Source organism: Sceloporus occidentalis, unplaced genomic scaffold (genome assembly GCF_023333645.1).
Source record: "Sceloporus occidentalis isolate IW3139 unplaced genomic scaffold, rSceOcc1.0.p SCAF_95, whole genome shotgun sequence".
NCBI lineage: Eukaryota > Metazoa > Chordata > Lepidosauria > Squamata > Phrynosomatidae > Sceloporus > Sceloporus occidentalis.
The window spans coordinates 1,290,256-1,308,940 of NW_028317075.1; the positions used below are offsets into that span (position 1 = coordinate 1,290,256).

The 18,685-nt window shown below is 36.4% G+C and overlaps 2 protein-coding genes across 2 annotated transcripts in view; one reads left to right on the plus strand and one right to left on the minus strand.

Annotated features, from left to right (window-relative positions):
- The first annotated feature begins 1,718 nt into the window (after nucleotides 1–1,718).
- Nucleotides 1,719–5,159, plus strand: LOC149284302 (purpurin-like). Its single transcript, XM_089496886.1, has 5 exons — nucleotides 1,719–1,835; nucleotides 2,317–2,453; nucleotides 3,432–3,544; nucleotides 4,549–4,761; nucleotides 5,149–5,159. The coding sequence occupies exons 1-5, from the start codon at nucleotides 1,719–1,721 to the stop codon at nucleotides 5,157–5,159; spliced, it is 591 nt and encodes a 196-aa protein (XP_089353012.1).
- An 860-nt stretch (nucleotides 5,160–6,019) lies between these two features.
- LOC149284303 (alpha-L-iduronidase-like) overlaps nucleotides 6,020–18,685 on the minus strand; it is a 47,597-nt gene continuing 34,931 nt past the window's right edge. The window contains exons 5-14 of the mRNA XM_089496887.1: nucleotides 16,840–16,935; nucleotides 15,707–15,909; nucleotides 14,763–14,942; nucleotides 11,964–12,180; nucleotides 10,479–10,694; nucleotides 9,222–9,343; nucleotides 8,827–8,952; nucleotides 8,594–8,670; nucleotides 7,815–7,915; nucleotides 6,020–6,120 (exon numbers count right to left, since the gene is read on the minus strand). Of these exons, the coding sequence (XP_089353013.1) occupies nucleotides 6,020–6,120; nucleotides 7,815–7,915; nucleotides 8,594–8,670; nucleotides 8,827–8,952; nucleotides 9,222–9,343; nucleotides 10,479–10,694; nucleotides 11,964–12,180; nucleotides 14,763–14,942; nucleotides 15,707–15,909; nucleotides 16,840–16,935 (1,439 nt within the window). The remainder of the gene's footprint in view (nucleotides 6,121–7,814; nucleotides 7,916–8,593; nucleotides 8,671–8,826; nucleotides 8,953–9,221; nucleotides 9,344–10,478; nucleotides 10,695–11,963; nucleotides 12,181–14,762; nucleotides 14,943–15,706; nucleotides 15,910–16,839; nucleotides 16,936–18,685) is intronic.

Below are 18,685 nucleotides of genomic sequence, written 5' to 3' on the forward strand. Positions count from 1 at the left end.
ACCCATTTTAAAGAACATTGGATTGTTATTATGTCCTGATATGTAAAACCATAGAATTCAGAGAGGGATGTATGTGTAAAACCCAAATAATTTTTCAATAGACAGTTTAATTTATACAAGACACATGTTAGAGTTTAAAACAAGCAGGAATTGTAATGCCTTTCCCACGTCAGCTACATTTTCTTTGATAATTAGATGAACACACATCAGAGAAAAGGATTACTAAGGGATTTTATGTAATGGATTAGCAAACCCTAAGCATCTTACTGCACTCCAAGGACCAAAATAACAACATGGGCAGACATCAGGCTTAATATTTAAGGCACAAATAATGAAACAACCCTGAAGAGATGTTCATTGGATTCATTTAGGTTTCACCTGGCGTTGTTGCAGTTCAGAGAGTAGCAGGTAAGTTCACCCAATGCAAATTATTTTCACTCAAAATATTGTTACTTTTGTGGGAACCAGATTGCTGTCAGTCAAGTTTTCATCATTTATAACCCAGAAGTTACCGAGGGCAAACAGTTTTATCAGTGTAGTAATATGAGTGTCTACAGCCACATTAGGTATATTATGTATTTTACTTGGTTAGTGATCCTATCTACTATATGTAATAATTAACCTCTTAAAAAATTGTGGGAGAAGTTGTACAAATGTGATTACATTGAAGATACACCGAATGAACATTTTGAAAAACATGTTTCCAGATAAGGGGTATGCAAATAGAAATGTTAGAATGTATGGGATAGACATCCCATCTTTAAATATAAGACAAGGCTGAGGACCAAGTAGCAGGAAGAAGAAGCAGGCAGATTAGATGGGCCAACGTTCTCTTATCGGCTGTCAAATTATTTTTCTACTTATGTTTTTTTTTGTTTAATATTTGTTTATTGAAAGATTTTCACAGTTTACATAAAGCACATAGTCAAGTATAGTTAGCGTGTATACATACAATATTTTTCCCTAGGGCCAGTGTTACCCAGTCATAGTAATACAACATTAAAATTTAAGAAGGGTGAGGTTACCTGCTCCTATATGACCATTGGAAACTTATGGTTAGTAGCAAAAAAACTGAGCACTTCACTTTGCTGTTGGCTCTTAACACAGAAAACATAGAATAAAAAACACACACATGATCTGCTCACCAATTAACAACTACATGTCATATAAAATTGGAGAGTACAGGAATTTGGGTGTATGTAGGCATCTAATCCAACTATATCCTGAAGCCTCTCCCCCTGAAACCTACAAGGGATTTATTATTAAGGTCTACTTTTTTGAAATCTTTTTTTTAGCAGTTTACAGCAATTTATTTTCTCAGCAATTGCTCTTGAAGGCAGTGTATGAGAAATAGGACATATTTTATTTGAAATATGTTTTTCCTTTTCATAAAGGTCATGAAAGATTTGTTTTTTTCACATAGTGTACTTTAGATACGTTGGCCGAGATTATTTTTAATTTTGATCTTAATTAGTTGATCTATCACTAGCGACAGCAAAAAAAAAGAAAACACCTTTTCTAGGTAAATAAGAGCAAAGGTCATCCAACTGCTGTAAGGGGCTGCCATCAAATAAGTTATTCAATAACAAGAACAACAATAATACAAAGATGAATTAAAGAAATGAGAGGGTGCATTTATAAAGATGAATTAATTCTTTCATGGGTGGGCATGCACAAGTTGTACAACTTTAAAGTATATTTGCTTGTTGTATTGTAGGATGAAGCATTCCGTATATATTGTTGTTGCTACACTCATTACTCTAATAGAGCAAATCTATGCTCGCTCATGTGTAGTCGATTCCTTTAAAGTGAAGGAAGATTTTGACATACAAAGGGTAAGTGTCTGCTTATTCGATTAATACAATTTAAGTAACAGTTTAAATATTATTGGTTGTTCTCGGTAGCCAACAGATTATATTACACAGCTATATAGTGGGTAGCAAAAGGATCCATGACTATTCAGTTTAAACTTTTCAATAAATTTGTCTACGTGCCATTTTGTGATCCAAAACATGACAAAATAAGCCATTTACAAGGCATCCCACAAAGGAGTAAAATTTTTCCTTTAATCCCAATGTTTTACTGGATTCATTTAACCTGTATACTAATTATTTGGTAAAATAATGTATGACACCTTTCATAAAAGAAAGTTGCCTTTCCTTGTTTTATTACAAAATTAGTAAAATGCAAATGAACCAAAATCATTTGCATTTAGGAGATATTTTGCTTGATACTTGTCAGTTACAAAAGTATAAACTAATGGCACGTTAGTATAAAAAATATAAGAGGTATAATATTTTTTTCTTTCATTATCAGTATGGAGGGACATGGTATGCCATTAGCAAAAAGGACCCAGAAGGCTTGTTTCTTCAGGACAACATCTCTGCTGAATACACAGTAGATGAGGATGGTACCATGACTGCATCTTCTAAAGGCAGAGTTAAACTGTTTGGGTGAGTTATGCCACCCTCCTTAGTTGTTGATTCTAAGCAGAGGATGATTTAATTGAATTATTGGTTCTAATCAATTATTTCAAATGTTAGTGGAGATCATGAAACCTTTTGTTACTTGTACCTCTTTAGAACTCTTTAAGTGGGATCCAAACTGTGGTCAGGTGGGTGCCATTGTCCACCAGGATGCTTCAGAAAACTAAAAGTATGTCCTTTTAGAAAGAAAAAGTGCCTGATTCTATGACAAGAAACTGAACTTGGGAGAACATTTTGTTATCTAGAACATTAGAATGTGCAGTTTGGTTGAGTTAAACGTTGTGGTAAAGTACCTTCACAAAGTGGCCTCTGATCACTGCTCTAATACATATATTCATTATTCGTTATTTTCACTACATTTGCCAATGATGCGGAGATGTTAAAATTATTGTTATGCGCGCTTAAAGTTCTCATAAATAACAGCTAAAGCAATTGGCTCTTTCCAATCCTTGGTAAATGGCTTTAACATGTGTGAAACCTGATGCAAAATAAGTGTGTGGAGAGCCTTGAGCGTGACCTTTATTGTAAAACTCCTGCAGCTAAGTGTCCATGTCAGCACATTCTATCTCACATGTGTATAACATATCAGGTGATGAAAGACTGCCCTGTTGTTATCTGCCCAGCAAGTCTCCCACTTTATTTAACATTCAATTGGTTCCTTTGCTATTTGCTCAAATTTAACTCCATGAATCAATAAGGAGTAATCACACCGGGGTAAACAGTCAACAAATTAGCCAGTGGCATATCAATGGAAATGGCAATCAATAAGCAGTTCAATAATATATGAATAGGTGCAAAAAATAAGACTCTAAGCTCTTAGTAGGGCCCTTCTCGCATTGTGTTTCTAGAAGTCTAAATAAAGAGAAAATAATCAATATCCATCACTCAAATCTGCAGCAGACATACACAGCTCACTAAACTGACATATGGTTGTGAATTTCTTAGGTTTTGGCTTATCTGTGCAGACATGGCAGCTCAGTATTCGGTGCCAGACTCTGCTGTTCCAGCTAAGATGTACATGACCTACCAAGGCCTGGCTAGCTACCTGTCCAGTGGAGGTAAGCAAAACTCAATTCAAATGATACATTTAGACTTTGTTACCTTGTCTGAAGGTTGATTTACAAAGGTAATTAGATACGAGGACTAGAAGAAAAGAACATGCAAGACAAAAAGTAAGCAGGTATAGCACAATCACCATAGCAAACAATGTGTACCAGATATGATCTTGATGCATCTCATAGTATTTAAAATATAACACAAAAATGTTTAAATTATCTAAAACCTAGCCTGCCACATTCAATAAATCATTTACACAGGAACTATGAAGACCTCATATTTGCCTCCTTCAACTTCAATCTAATTTACCAAAGTATCTATAGTAAATTTACAAAAGACCAAACTTTGATCTGGCAGAAATATCTTGAATTGGGATCTAGGCCCCGCTGTCACTGGTGGACTGCTTTTATGGCATAGTAAACAAGAAAAGCCAAACTGCATAGCTATAAACTGCCCCAACTGAGGATACACTCCTTTAGCTGCACATGTGGCAGCCTCCTTCTACCCAATCTTGTATAAACATGTTCTCTCTTTAATGAATACAGCATAAGACTCAAAATATCTGAAAAAATAATATTTTGTAGACAAAAAACACTTTAAGGTTTTTTTCATGCTAACATATGTTACTGCATACATACCCAAGCCCTGTCAACAAAGGAGGCACAAAGTTTGAATTAAGAATATTTCCAGCATTTTAAACTAGGACTTGTCTTATATGTAATACTTTTACTGCTGGCTCTACAGACAAACTGTCACCTTACCGCATATACTTACTTGTTAGCATATGAAAGGACTTAATAGTTTGGAAAAGTTTGTAAGTCAACAAGAGTGTGTAGGAGGCAACAGTATTTTTCTAAAAAGAACAAAATTGCATGTCGATTGAAAGCCAAGACAAAACCACATAGAAACCTGACAAACTTTAACCTATTAAGGGTACAATTACCATTTTTGACAACCATTGTAACAAAAGGCAAAATGGATCAAATACATTGTTAACTTCTTCTAGGTGACAACTACTGGGTTATTGACACTGATTATGACAACTATGCAATAACCTACGCCTGCCGAACCCTTAAAGAAGACGGAACGTGCAATGATGGATACTCTATCATTTTCTCTCGTAACCCAAGAGGATTTTCACAAGCCATTACGAGAATTGTTCGCCAGAAACAAGAAGAACTCTGTATGGCTGGGCAATTCCAGTCTGTTCTTCAATCTGGTAAGTATCATGGTCATACTAAAAAGTAAAGTTTTTTGTCAAATAGTATTGAAAACATTTTCTAGTCTTTAGGGAGGAAACTATGTGCCTCCAAACAGATATTTACTACAAAGCTGTCAAAATGGCCATTTGCATCATCCAAATCCGGCTACTGTTTGAGCTCCAGATAGCCTACTCGAGATTTTAGAAATGATCAGTCATTCACATCTAGAACAACAGGCATATGTTTTAGAATGGTTACCTGGTAGCACTCGATAAAGATACACACATATTCACACATGCTTTATGATGCCAACCTAATATAAAAATTAACTTTACATGGAATTATATGTTTTATATGAAAATGTATTCATATAGTGAGTAATCTTTCAATCTCTTTACTTCTAGGAGCCTGCTAGGAAAGGACCCCCAAACATTATGCTGTTTGTATACCTATAAAATGGGTACAAGAATTGCAGTTTCCAACCTTCTTTCTCACTTTGTTGTTGTTTAATTCTAGATACAATTAAAAAAGAAATTGTGAACCAAAAATAATTGAAGCATGATACCATAAACATGTGTAGTCGTCCTAGTCAATATAAATTCTATATACATTTCCACTTTTCTAGAAAATGTAACATAAGCTTTATGGGACACCAGTCTTGCTCTCTGATCCGGCCATGACATACATTAATGGTGGTAAAGTAAGTGGATAGGTATACATTGTATGTTTCAAAAAACCTTATCACAAAAAGAACTTATTGTAGCTACCTCAACCAATATTTTCTAGAAAACCAAAATGGCTATTCTCAATAATGTAATTGTGGTGCGTTTACTAATATATACCATAAATGTTATTACCTATAACAAAAATGCAGGGCAAAGGATACACCATATAACACTGGACAAATTACATGGAAACATATTTTTGGTAAAAATAAATGTTATTATACATCATAGGAAGTAAAAAAAAAAACATGTTTAAATACACAAACTAACAACATTTTATTAACACCATGTAACTTTTTGTACAATAATTTGCCATTGGCATAATGTCTTACTGTTCCAAATAAAAAAAGTTATTTCTTACTGTTACTGTTTTTGTATTACTAAACAATCTCAGCAAAACTAGAAATCACATATATTCAAAAGCGCCATTTTATCATATTTTGAAAATTTTGAATCTAAAGGCATCAAAGAAAAAAAAATACCAGTTAATTGGCAGAACATACATGTACGCTTCACTTCATTACTCCAACCTTAATATTTCCAGAAGCCTCTAGAAAGTTTCAGTAAATTGTTCAGGATGGCAATAAGGTCCAGGAATACCCCAGTAGTTGATGGCACGCACTCTGTATACACCGGATACAGTTGCACTCTCTAGGGGAAAATAATATAATGCTGTTATGCCTTATACATGACAAGCACTTATTCCATGACAAGCACTAGGTAAGCTTTAAGGATGGTTGAGGGTGGCATGATATTTCCAAATGTATGTGTTTAAGTTTGACCAGTTCTCTGCTCTTAAGATCTTCAAGTTCTCATTTCTCTACATTTTGCCCTAAATGAGGCTTTTTCACCAATTTTCCTATTATCATGAAACAGCCTCTTAGTGTTCTTCTGGACTGGAATAAAAAATAGTCCCAGGAATTTAAAGCGCACCATGATGTATGATTATAGGTTCAGGTCACCGGGCATTTAATTTCACTGGCTAACCTGATAAAAGCATTGGGGGGGGGTATAATTTGATGTCATGCATGTACTTAGGGCATGGCACACATCACGGGCATAACTAGAAAATTGCCCCAGGACCCCAACTTCAACAGCTAGTCTGTGCCACATTTGCCCCCACACAACTGGTCTGTGCTCTCCTTCCAACATATGTAAACATACTTACACAAACTACACACAATTACTCATACTCACTAACACACATTCTATCTCACCCCACTTACACAATTACACATCCATGCTCACACACACATACACATCCATGCTCACACACACAAACAAGTACATATGCATGGTCACGCCCACAAATACACATGCATGCTCACGCACACAAATACACATTAATGCTCACACACACGTACACATCCATGCTCAAACACACCAGTACACATGCATGCTCTCGCACTCATACTCACTAACACACAATTCATCTCACCTCACTTACACAAATATACATCCATGCTCACACACCCATACACATCCATGCTCACACACAAATAAGTACATATGCATGCTCACGCACACAAATACACATTCATGCTCACACGCACACACAAGTACACAACCATGCTCACACACACACGCATCCATGCTCTTCCACACACACCAGTACACATGCATGCTCTCACACACGCACACATCCATGCTCACACACACGCACACATCCATGCTCACATACATATATACAAACACATATACATACATTTCTGGTCCTGCCCACCACCGCTTACCTCTCACTGCTTCTGCAGCACTCCCTCTGGCTGCTCGCACACAGTGTACGAGCAGCCTTGATTTCACGTTCCTGTCTCTATGTGCCAGTTCAAAATAGTTTAGAAAGGGCCCTTCCGACCTGGATCGGTGCGGTCCAGGTCGGAAGGGACCTTTTTAAACAATTTTGAACCGGTACAAGGGGCTCATAGAGACAACAGCCACTGCGGCCACTGTAGTTACGCCAGTGGCACACATCATTGCGCTATGAAAAAATAATAAAAATGTGCTTAGATGAAAAAAAAAAAAAGGATTATAGCTCAATTAGGATTATGCATAAAAAGCCTTATCACTATTGCAACCAACAGAATGTTCTAATCAGCAAGACAATTCTTTCTATTTGTTTCTTAGGTAAAAAGACCAATTTTCAAACTTTGTGCCAAAATCACTTCGTATACAAAACACAAATGGTCCAACTTCACCCAACAAAATAGCAATAACACGTCTGTGACAAAATCCTAACATTTTACAATTTGATTGAACAGTGGATTACTATGTAATCCACTAAATGATCATACAATGCAATGTTTAAAATGACATGAACAGAAATGTGCATAATTAAAAATATATATTACCTGGACTATATGTAAATAAGGTAAAGATTGTGTCTTTTGCATTTATTTTTTTGAAAATAGAACCATCCTGTGAGAATTCAACTTCGTATGTCTTCAGACACCTATGAAAAGGTACACAAAAACACACAAAAAACATGTTAATAAAAAAGGGAAATAGAAAATAAGAAACACCAAAAACAATTGGGTCAAAGTGTAAAACAATAAATCAAATAAAAATAGAAAGAAACCAAGATGACTCAAGTCAACAGTAAATACATTGTAATGATTTGTTTGTGGTAGTTACTGGGCTCCATTCAGTAAACTGCAAGCTCATGTGAATTGGCTAAAAATGAATGCTTGCAGCAACAAGCTCACACAATACATATGAAATTCACTAAAGCCAACTTGCATTTGCACTTAATAAATCACTATGAACTTGCATACACCTTACTGTAGGAGAGTATAGTTGATGCGGGGCAAAAAAAGACAAGCAACCAGTGCATTCATGAACCCCCAAATTGCTTGCAAGTTACACTTGGGTGTGTGAGGTCACATGCAATCCCCTCCAAACACACAAAAAAATATTTAAATAACTTTTTTTAAGCAGAAAATATTACAATGTGTGATAAGACAAGGCGGGAAATGTGTAAAGAGTGTCACTTGGTCCTCATTTTTGAGCTAAACATTCTAGTCATGTATGCAATTTTAGACATATTATTTCTCATTACTTTTGTTAATTAATCATACATATTGAAATACCCAGTTATTATACAATGCAACCTGACAAATTGCACACACACCTGGACTTTACATTTTCATCTTTCCAAACTACCGCAACCTGCCCCTTGGTAAGGGAAATAAGGTGAAGTCCGGTTACCTTAAAAGAAAGAAAACCTTGAATATTCATTGTTTGAAAAAATACACATTTGGAGAAAGCTGCTGCTAAAGGTCTAAAGTAAAACCAGTTTAAATTCAGTAGATTATTGTGTACCGGATACGTGATCAACGTTTACAGGATCCAAAGATTATTTACCATTTTAGGAGGTGCTTTAGGTCTTTCGCAGACGTGAATAAGAAACACAGAGGGAACAGGAAGTGCCAATTTTAAAATCAGGTTTCCATCGTTAGGAAATGGAGTAGGCCCTCTTATAACTGGACCCTTAAGACACAATAAGAAAGACATATAATTAGTCATTTATATTGAGATTTAAGATGTTAGAAACACTGCACGTTACAATAGTTGTCATATTTTCAATTTGCACCCACTACTGGTTGCACTTTTCAATATAAAACATTATAATGACCTCAATTTTGGAATAGACTCTCTTATCCAAGAAATGGATATAAGAACAAGCATTCTCAGTAAGCGTTTTTAGTGACCATGTAAATTGTGTTCACCTTCTTCTATAATATATGAGCTCAGCTCACCTCTGCATCCCGTAATAGCTCAAACTGTTTCATCGTAGGATAGTCTGGACTTCCAGTCTTCTGCCATACTAAATATGGATTTGTCAAAACATTGTCTAAGTAATACGTCACATACACAAGATCTGTAAACAGAGAAGCAGTTTCTTTAAATGATACAAACGCTCACATTTTGGGTTTACATCTTGGATGCGCATATGATGTGACAAAATAGATGAGATATCTAACGCATATAAATATTGACGCAGTAGCAAAAGTGGTCATCCCGAATTAGCTATATTTGGAAATGGGAGAAAGTCAATGGATGACAGGAACACGTAAGATACTCTTCTAAAACGAGATTTGGTGGATGTAAAAATGTGTGGAGGGATATGGCTGCATGCTTGGAAAAAGGTTCAGGACATTTTAGGATTGAACAGGCCTAACCATCTTTGCCACATTCCTGGGGAACTCAAGAAGTTCTACTTGCCAGCAAACCTCTCATTTAGTATACAATGAAAGATAGAAAAAAATGTAATTTGGTTGTGGAAATTACCTTTTAATATGTATGAGTACAAGAAGTGAGGTATTATTTCCAGGGCCGGCCCGACAATGGAGCCGAGTGGGGCAACTGCTCCAAACGGCACTTTTGAAGGGGCGGCACTTTGCCGCCCCAAGCCCTTTTTTTATTTTTAAAGCGGAAGAGAGAGGGGCGCCGAGTGGCTTTCACTTACCAAGTTGTCAGTACCCGCTCGGCGCCCCTCTCTCTCTCCTCTGCGGCGAGTCTCCCTGTTTGGTCTCGGTGCCGGCTTGTAATGCTGAGCGCCGGAAGATGACGTCATTTCCGGTGCTCAGCATTACAAGTCGGCACCGAGACCGAACAGGGAGACTCGCCTCAGGACTGCTGAAAGGTAAGTACAAGGGGGGGGGGGGGTAGATAATAGGGAGGGAGAGTAATGGTAGATAATGGGGGGGCAGCATTTTAAACTTTGCCCCAGGCGGCATTTTGTCTTGGGCCGGCCCTGATTATTTCATAAGCTACACAATGCTCAACCATTTTCCAATGTCATATGATTTTTCTTTGTTGAGACTGTGAAGGGCCGCTAGTACTGCTTGTATGCAAACTTCTGAATATCATTATATATTGTTATAGGGCCATTGCGTTTTTGAAATTAGCATGGTAACCTTATTGTTACCGGTTGCAATAACAATGGGACATTTGGCTCGACCTTTCTCTGCTCAACAGACTGGCAGACAGACTACAGAAATCCCCATAATTACCTTTTAACTTTGGAAAATTGGTGAAATTTACAGTTACAAACTGTATGTCGGACGAGGTTCTGTTATCATTTGAGGCATATAAGAGAACTGTTGCTTCCCAGCTGTCAGACAATTCTCCTTTCTCTGGCTCATGGGAACCTGCCATTATTCCAACAATGCTACTGTCATTGGTTTCAACACCCTCCATTAGTATATCTGTGTAAACTGATTCTTCACCTGTAAACATTAACATATTAATAAGTCATGTCATTGAATGCTTATTATGCCATACCTCCATTTTTCCCTAACATTGATGATTATTGTATTTTCTCAAACCTTGAAAGATAATGTCAGCAGGTTATAAAAATATTCATGGAGGGGGTTTTAACAACATTTTCTGGGTCTATATTTCAGAACTTCTCTGCTGTTTTCAGCATACTTTGTAGGCATTCACCAATTCACTGAAACTCTCCGATACAGATGATGATGAATTATAAAAGACATTTCACTATGTATAGTTTGACTGGATAGTTTAGTTAAGATTAATACAAGAAATTAAAATGTAAAATTTATTTTGTGAACTTTTGTGAGATCTACAATTAAACGTAGCTCCATTGATGATGTTTGAATAATGTAGTGGTACCTAACAATAATTCTGCAGCAAACCATGGTCTACTATATTAAATATTTATACTTTTCTTCTCTTTTTTTTATCTCATCCATCAGATGTTCTTCATTGACTTAAGCATCGTATAATTGAACCCTGAATATGTGTCACATTTAACAAGTGTTAAATGGGAAACACAATAATTAAGGTTAGAGATGATAGTGGGCTATCATCTTTAAAAAAAGTCTATAATGCACAATAGTGGTGAGTGAAGCACCAGCACAGGACTACTCTACTACTGATCCTTCAGGAAGGGCACAAACCGCTAATAAAGTTCCTAAATCTGTTCCTAGCAGATACAACTAGGCTGGGGGCCCTGCATCTAAGGAAGCCTTCATGAGTTATTCATAGCTCATTATTGGGGTTTTTTTTCATATTACGTCTAATCAATACATAATTTAAAGGTAGTATTCAATAAAAATGAGTGCAGTGGGTTTTCTTTAAGGCTTAAGTGGGACTTGTGGGCAAAGAGAAGCTGGGACACTGTCCCTCAAAACAGGGACAAACTGTAACCAAATTGTAAAAAAAGTATTTTTTTTTCCTTTTGTTCATGCATATATACAAAGAAGCTAAAAACCGGGACAGGACAAGCATGGAAGGTACTGGATGCTGTGTGCACACTCCTCATGTCTTCAGTGGTAAAGAACCCCTGCTTTTTGGAATCTAGTGAGGTATTTTAGTGAAAGGTGGCCATGTCAGAAGAATACTGTTTGATTTTCACAAACAATTTAAAAATGTAACACAACATAACCCAGAGACCAAAGTAAACTTGTGCATGAACATACTTGCTGTAAATAAACTGGTCTCTAGTAAATCACCATTTGTATGTAGACATGTACCTAATAGTGCCAGCAAGCCCATTACAGTTAACACTGGTTTTCTAACCATCTGGACATGAGGTGGCTTAGTATTGTTCATCTGGAACCTTGCTGTTAGAGTCCTCTGAGTAAAGTAATGAGGGTAATAGTTCATGAAGGCATTATCATTACTTAGCAAATGGTACTTGAAGCCGCCACTTTTATTTGAAAGCAGGTAATCTCTGTGTTGATCTATTACCTAAAGGGATAAAATGGAAACATTTTATATTATAAAGCAATTCATTTATAATACAGGGTGAAACTGCTCAGCAGAAAACTTGGAAAATAAAAGCAAAATCAAGGATAGACAAATAAAGCAATAATAATAAGATAAGGATTTTTTTTACTAGATTGTAAACTCGCTAGAGCAGTGCCCTCTTCTCCTCTTGTACCAGCTTGTTATTGTTATGATTTTTTATTTATCCTACCGACTGTGATTCTAAAGTGCTACATTATCTGCTGGCACTCTTGTAAGTGTAGCAAAATGTAACCCTATTTTTGTATGTATTTTAGCAGCATGCAATTTGTCAGTCATTGTAATGATAAAACCAAAATGTGATATTTATTTGCAAAAAAATGACTCTCCTTTGCACCGCATTTCAAAACATTCAGTTTGAAGATGAAAAATGACTACAACTAAAATGTTTAATAGAAAAGTACACAGTTATAGTAGCTAATATCAACACATGATCATATCATACTGAACACATACCAGCATGTAAACAGAAAATAAATATGATTGTAAAGTATCTCACTACAAAGTGATCATGTACCGATGACAATTGCTATAGTCTTCTAAAATTAGGACGTTAGTAGGTTTACTGGTACTAAGTGGATAACAGACATAATCTCAGACTAACAGTAAGTGTCAGTGGCATGTCTGCATAAGAAGATATATCTCACCCTGTAATACCCATTTACCGTAACAATTGGAGGTAGAAAGGGAGGTCACTGTCTGACAGAATGCCCACTACTGTCAGATATGGCCATATATGGATGAATTCCATGAATCTTGGCTACGGGAGGTTTTATTATTGAGATTTCAAATGTTATATTATTGAAATCATGCATTGATATGCAGTCTTGTGAAAAGAAAGTACATCCTCTTTGAATTCTATGATTTTACGTTTTAGGACATAACAATCATCTTTTCCATAGCAGGTCTAAAAATTAGGTAAACACAACCTCAGATGAAAACCAACACATGACATATTACACCATGTCATGATTTATTCAACAAAAATAAAGCCAAAATGGAGAAGCCATGTATGAAAAACTAAGTACACCTTATAATTCAATAGTTTGTAGAACCACCTTTAGCAGCAATAACTTGAGGTAATTGTTTTCTATATGACTTTATCAGTCTCTGACATAGTTGTGGAGAGTTGCCTGAGTTTATGACCCAATTTCAGCCAAGCTTTAGCTGTCAGACAAATCGCCTCACATTTGACTCTAGAATACTTTGGTATGTAGAAGAGTTCACGGTCGACTCAAAGACTGCAAGGTTCACACGTCCAATGGCTGCAATCATCACCTCTACCTCACCATGCTTAACAGTTGGTATGAGGCGTTTGGGCTGATATGCTGTGGTTGGTTTTCACCAAATGTGGCGCAGTGCATTATGGCCAAACATCTCCATAAGGCTTTCTCCTGGCAACCCTTCCAAAAATATAATTGTTCAGTCTTTTTCTAATTATACTGTTATGAATGTTGATATTTAACATGCTAACTGAGGCCTGTAGAGTATGAGATGTAACTCTTGGGTTTTTCCAAGTTCTCTGGGCATTGCACGGTCTGACCTTGGGGTGAATTTGCTGGGACATTCACTCCTGGGAAGATTGGCAACTATCTTAAATCTTTTCCACTTTTAAACAATCTTTCACATAGAATGATGGATTTTAAATTGTTTGGAAATTATCTTACCTTTCCCAGATTGATGGGCAGCAACAATTGCTTCTCTAAGGCAATTGCTGATATCTTTCCACCTTGAATGCTCCAGACCAGCAAACTGCTAAAACTCTGGCTTTTATAGAGGTGGTCACACTTGATGATACCTGATCAATTAATTAAGGGCATTTGATTAGCAGCACCTGTCTGCTACTTAGCATCTTATTTCCTATGGAAGCAGTATGGGTGTACATGTGGCTTCTCCGTTTTGGGCTTATTTTTGTTGAATAAATCATGACTCAGTGTTGTTGTATTTATTTATTTTTTAGACCTGCTAAGTAACAGATGATTGTTATTAAGTACATTGTTATTATGTAAATGCTGGTTGGCTGAAGGTGAATCTTGATTAGTCTGAAAGAATGTTCATGAATTACATCACATCACCGAAGGGTCAGAATTTAGAAGTTCTCCTTAAAAGAGGTTTTTGTTTCAAAGAGCAGTTTGAAACTTTGGAACAGTGAATGGCCGTTAAAACACCAGGAATTCACTGAATAAAGCCTGCCCATTTAAAAGGGCTGTTTATCTATCATTACAATAAAAATATGCTGATTAACATAGATTGTTTGAAATAACTAAGAACAAATTCTCACATTTCTGCACATTGACAATAATCTGAAAATGTGAAATTTAGCTTAGCCACTCTCACAATGGCCTTTTATAGCTGAGCTTTCATGGACCCTGCGTTATGCATTGTAACTGATATGAGCTTTCTGGGCCGTCATCTCATCAATTTCTTGAATGTCAGCTTCACCTGCATACTCCCTGGTAAGTGAATACATTTGAATGCAGATCTGTGAATCCCATGTATTTGTTTCCTTAAAATTATTTTCTTACCTTTGTTATCATGGCTGCATAAGTGACATCACCTCTCCATGGCTGTGGAGTTGACCAACCTACCAGTGGGTCTGCCTCATCATTGTATATTGGAACAGACTTGAACTGTGGGAAGCGCTCATGAATTTCACGAACAGTGTCAATTTCTTGCTCTAATATGTGTAAAGAACTACCTCCCCCCTATGAAAGACAAGTGATCATAGACACAGAATATTTAATTATAATAAAATAAATAATAGTGTGTAAAAATGCATTTCTTTAAATACAGTCACTTATGTATGTAGCATGTGCATTTTCTTGAATAAACTTATTTGCTTAAATATTCCAATTTACCCAATCCAAAAAAACAAACAAACAAACGTGTGTCAGAAAACAACCCATACACTCATTGGAGCTAATTACATCATCAGTTAGAACCAAAATGTAACAAGAGAGTAATCAACTTAACCAAGTAACCAGCAAAGACAAATACAGCAGTGTCCTATGTGCGCCACATGAGTGCAGTCAACATAAAGAAATAATAACAAGGTTACAACAGAATGAGACCAAGAGCAAATAAATTATGTTCTTATGCATGTTAACATACATATGTCATCATGCAATTCTATATGATATTATATATGAAATATATAATTATTCACTGCAATAACCCAAGCATTGTAATTTGATTACATAATTTAGCTATACAGCTATACAGATTGGAAACAAAATCCCACAGGTGGCTGGGAATGCATAGAGTTCTGAGTTGCATGCAATGGAACTCAGAAAAAAATTCAATTTAAAGTAAACAGATATTCCCATATTCATCCAAGACCATATGGTTCAAAATATAAGTGATATCTTTAAAAAAAATAACAATAGCAACATGTTTCCATCTTAAAGCTGTGTACTCTGAAAGGAAGCACTCATTCTCAACTGAGAGAACCATTGTTTATTATACTCACCTTTTTATGCAAAGCAATGTAGTTCAGTCTCACACCAGTCTCCCCAGTAAAAAAATTAGTCCCATTAAAGCAGTGGGCCAGAAGACCCCAAGAGATGGGTGACTTTGGTGGTGGCCTGCATGAGTCACCGGGGCCACCAAATTTTAACAAGGGGCTTGCCTGTTTTAGGCCCTCAGAGCAGGCATCATAGTAGTTCTGGAAGCCTAGATGAGAAAAAAGTATTAGGCTCCCACATTATTAACTGCTTATTTATTAAACATTATAAATACATGCCATGACATTCAATTATTTCTATGTAAAAGCAAATAACATATTTTTATCATATGGTAAAAGTATAACAATTTAAAGAAAATATTATCTTTGCATCAGAAAGGATGGTACTATAAAATCACAGGTATAATCAGCAGGGAGACATGGAGCCATGTGCTCCCCTGCCTCATCTAAAGGAATAAATACATGCACACACATGAGTAGTCATCTTAAGTTACTGAGGATTGGCTTAGTGTCAAGGGCATGTCAGTGAACTCTCGAGGTGTGACCAGAAATTTCATTTCTGTTTGTTCTTTGTCTAGGTAAGGAAGCAATGCTTGGTCATGCCCACGGTGGCTCCTGCTACATCACACCCACTGAAGGCCCTCAGGGACTACACAATTGCCCTTCGGGTCGGAACACATCTGGGTATAACACATATAAAGAACTGCAGGTGTCAGGATTCCAGCTCTTGGTGTAGCCGTCCCCTGCTATTTTCATGCTCTCTTAGCTTGGTGTTATACATGGATGTTTCTCCTGCCCTCTAGGCACATTGTCATTTCACCTGGGTCCTATTACCAATGAGTCTCTAGTGGGCTGCCAATATTAACCTGCTGCTCCCAGCATTCAGTGCTGGACTATTACGTTCTGTTTAATTGTTACCTGTATTCATGTTTCTTGTTAATTCCTTGTTACTGATCTAGCTTGCACCTGACCCTGCCTTTCTTCTGGATTCCTCATTGCTGACCCTGCATGTCCCCGACTCTGCATCTCCTCTGGATTGCTGACCAGGCTACCGTTTGACCTTGCCATTCCTGGGAATTCTCTGTTGCTGACAATTACCACTATTTAAAAAAAACTAGAGAACAATATAAGAAGTATACCTTTGACACTCATGGACACATTATCGAAATCATGATTATCTGGCTCATTCCATGTCTCAAAATTCCACTTGGAAATATTTTGTAACCCATATTTTTCTGTAAAAAAAATCAAATAAGTTTATTTTAAGAGGCATATGTCTTAAATATGTTTTAAAATCAGGTTCCCTAAATGAATCAACATATTCAGTCAAGTTAAATAAATTATTGTTTAGTTCCTTAATAGTGAAAAGTTACCTATTACATTACATTTAATATGTTCATTATCATTCATTTTGTTTGATTCTGGCTCATTTTACTGCATGGACATTCATGCTTGAACTCATTTTCCTCCTTTCCTTCTTCTGAAGCAGTCAGTTCAACTTACAAGTGCGTGTCAAGGATTGCAATAAATCAAAATATTTAATGAAGAGTGATGAGCTAATAGCGAGATAAATATGGGTGTCGCTCCAGCTCAAAAGCACAAAGGGGTGCAGACTATTTACAAAAAATAGACTAGTTTGTAAGCTCGCAAGAGCAGGGCCCTCTTCTCCTTTTGTTATTGTTTGTGATTTTATATTAATCCTACCGTCTGATTGTAAAGCGCTACGGAATCAGCTGGCGCTTTATAAATAAATGTAATATTATAGAGAAACACTCTGAGCTGAAAAGGACCCAACTGAATAAATCAGATATACTAATAGACAGCACACAAAACAAACATAATCCAAGTAGTTATATACAAATTACTGAGCATCTTAAGGTAAAAAAAATAATTCATTTATGGAGCGGTCAAAATATAAACATAATGGCATAAATATGTGCAAATAGACAATATTTAATTTACATTAAGACACTCAGTAACCTGATGTTGGGGAAGAATACTGTTATGCTGTAAGCTTCTTACAGTTGATACATTTAATTTCCCCCATGTAACATGTAATTCACAATCACTGAACAAGTTTTACATTTGTAAGTAAACAGAATTTACACAGGTGACAAGTTTAGAACTGATCATTAGAGAGCCCTTTCACAGTTACGTTACATACTGTAGCTAGAAATGTCCTTTTCCGCCCATGAACAGTAAAGTGACCCCAAACTTTTGAATGGTAGTAGACTATATATACATATTTGTGTACATGAACTGAAATCATCCTGACCTTATACAACCTTGTATTATCTTATCCAGGATAACACTGACACATTGTTAATCTAGGCTGAGCTGAGATTCTAGTGCGCAAGCATCCCAAATGGTACAACATAGCTACAATCCCTGCATGAATACATAGACTTAATTCAGAATACCTTTACCTCCTGACAAGTAAGGGTTTTCATAAATGTTAGCTAGTGACCACAGTAGAAACTTAATTCAGCCCATTAAGAAGCTTAGCAGGTATGGTGTTAAGTTGGAGACACATGTACTATATCAGGCTAAAGAACAGGTCAGAAACAAAAAAAATACACCTGTCCTGTCAATGCAGGGGTAGGTGACTGCCCACAAGGTTCTGGAGAAAACTAATAATGGACGTGCAATTACAAGAAAAACCAACAGGACGCTGCTGCTGTCTGTACCCTTTTTACTACTTTCATGATTGTTTTTTATGGACAAGGCTTATTGTTCTCTAAATTAGGAAAAAAATATTTTGAGGAAAACATGAAACCCGAAGAAAAAAAAAAATCACGCCCTTGTTTTAAAAACAATGGCACAGTTCTGTATTGTTTTTGATGAACAGTTTCTTTGATTGGCGAGATTTCCGGGCTTGTCTTTCTGGACCAAACTTGTTTCTACACCTGCACACGCTGTGCTGTTAACAGTAGGTTACTCTTCAAAGTCATACACCATAGCAGTCCCTAATATTTATCCGCAATA

Bases quoted from the DNA above. Each gene is read 5' to 3' on its own strand.
- LOC149284302 (XM_089496886.1), top strand. From the start codon at position 1,719: ATGAAGCATTCCGTATATATTGTTGTTGCTACACTCATTACTCTAATA. The intron at 2,454-3,431 runs GTGAGTTATGCC...TGAATTTCTTAG, and splicing joins GGCAGAGTTAAACTGTTTGG to GTTTTGGCTTATCTGTGCAG. The intron at 3,545-4,548 runs GTAAGCAAAACT...AACTTCTTCTAG, and splicing joins TAGCTACCTGTCCAGTGGAG to GTGACAACTACTGGGTTATT.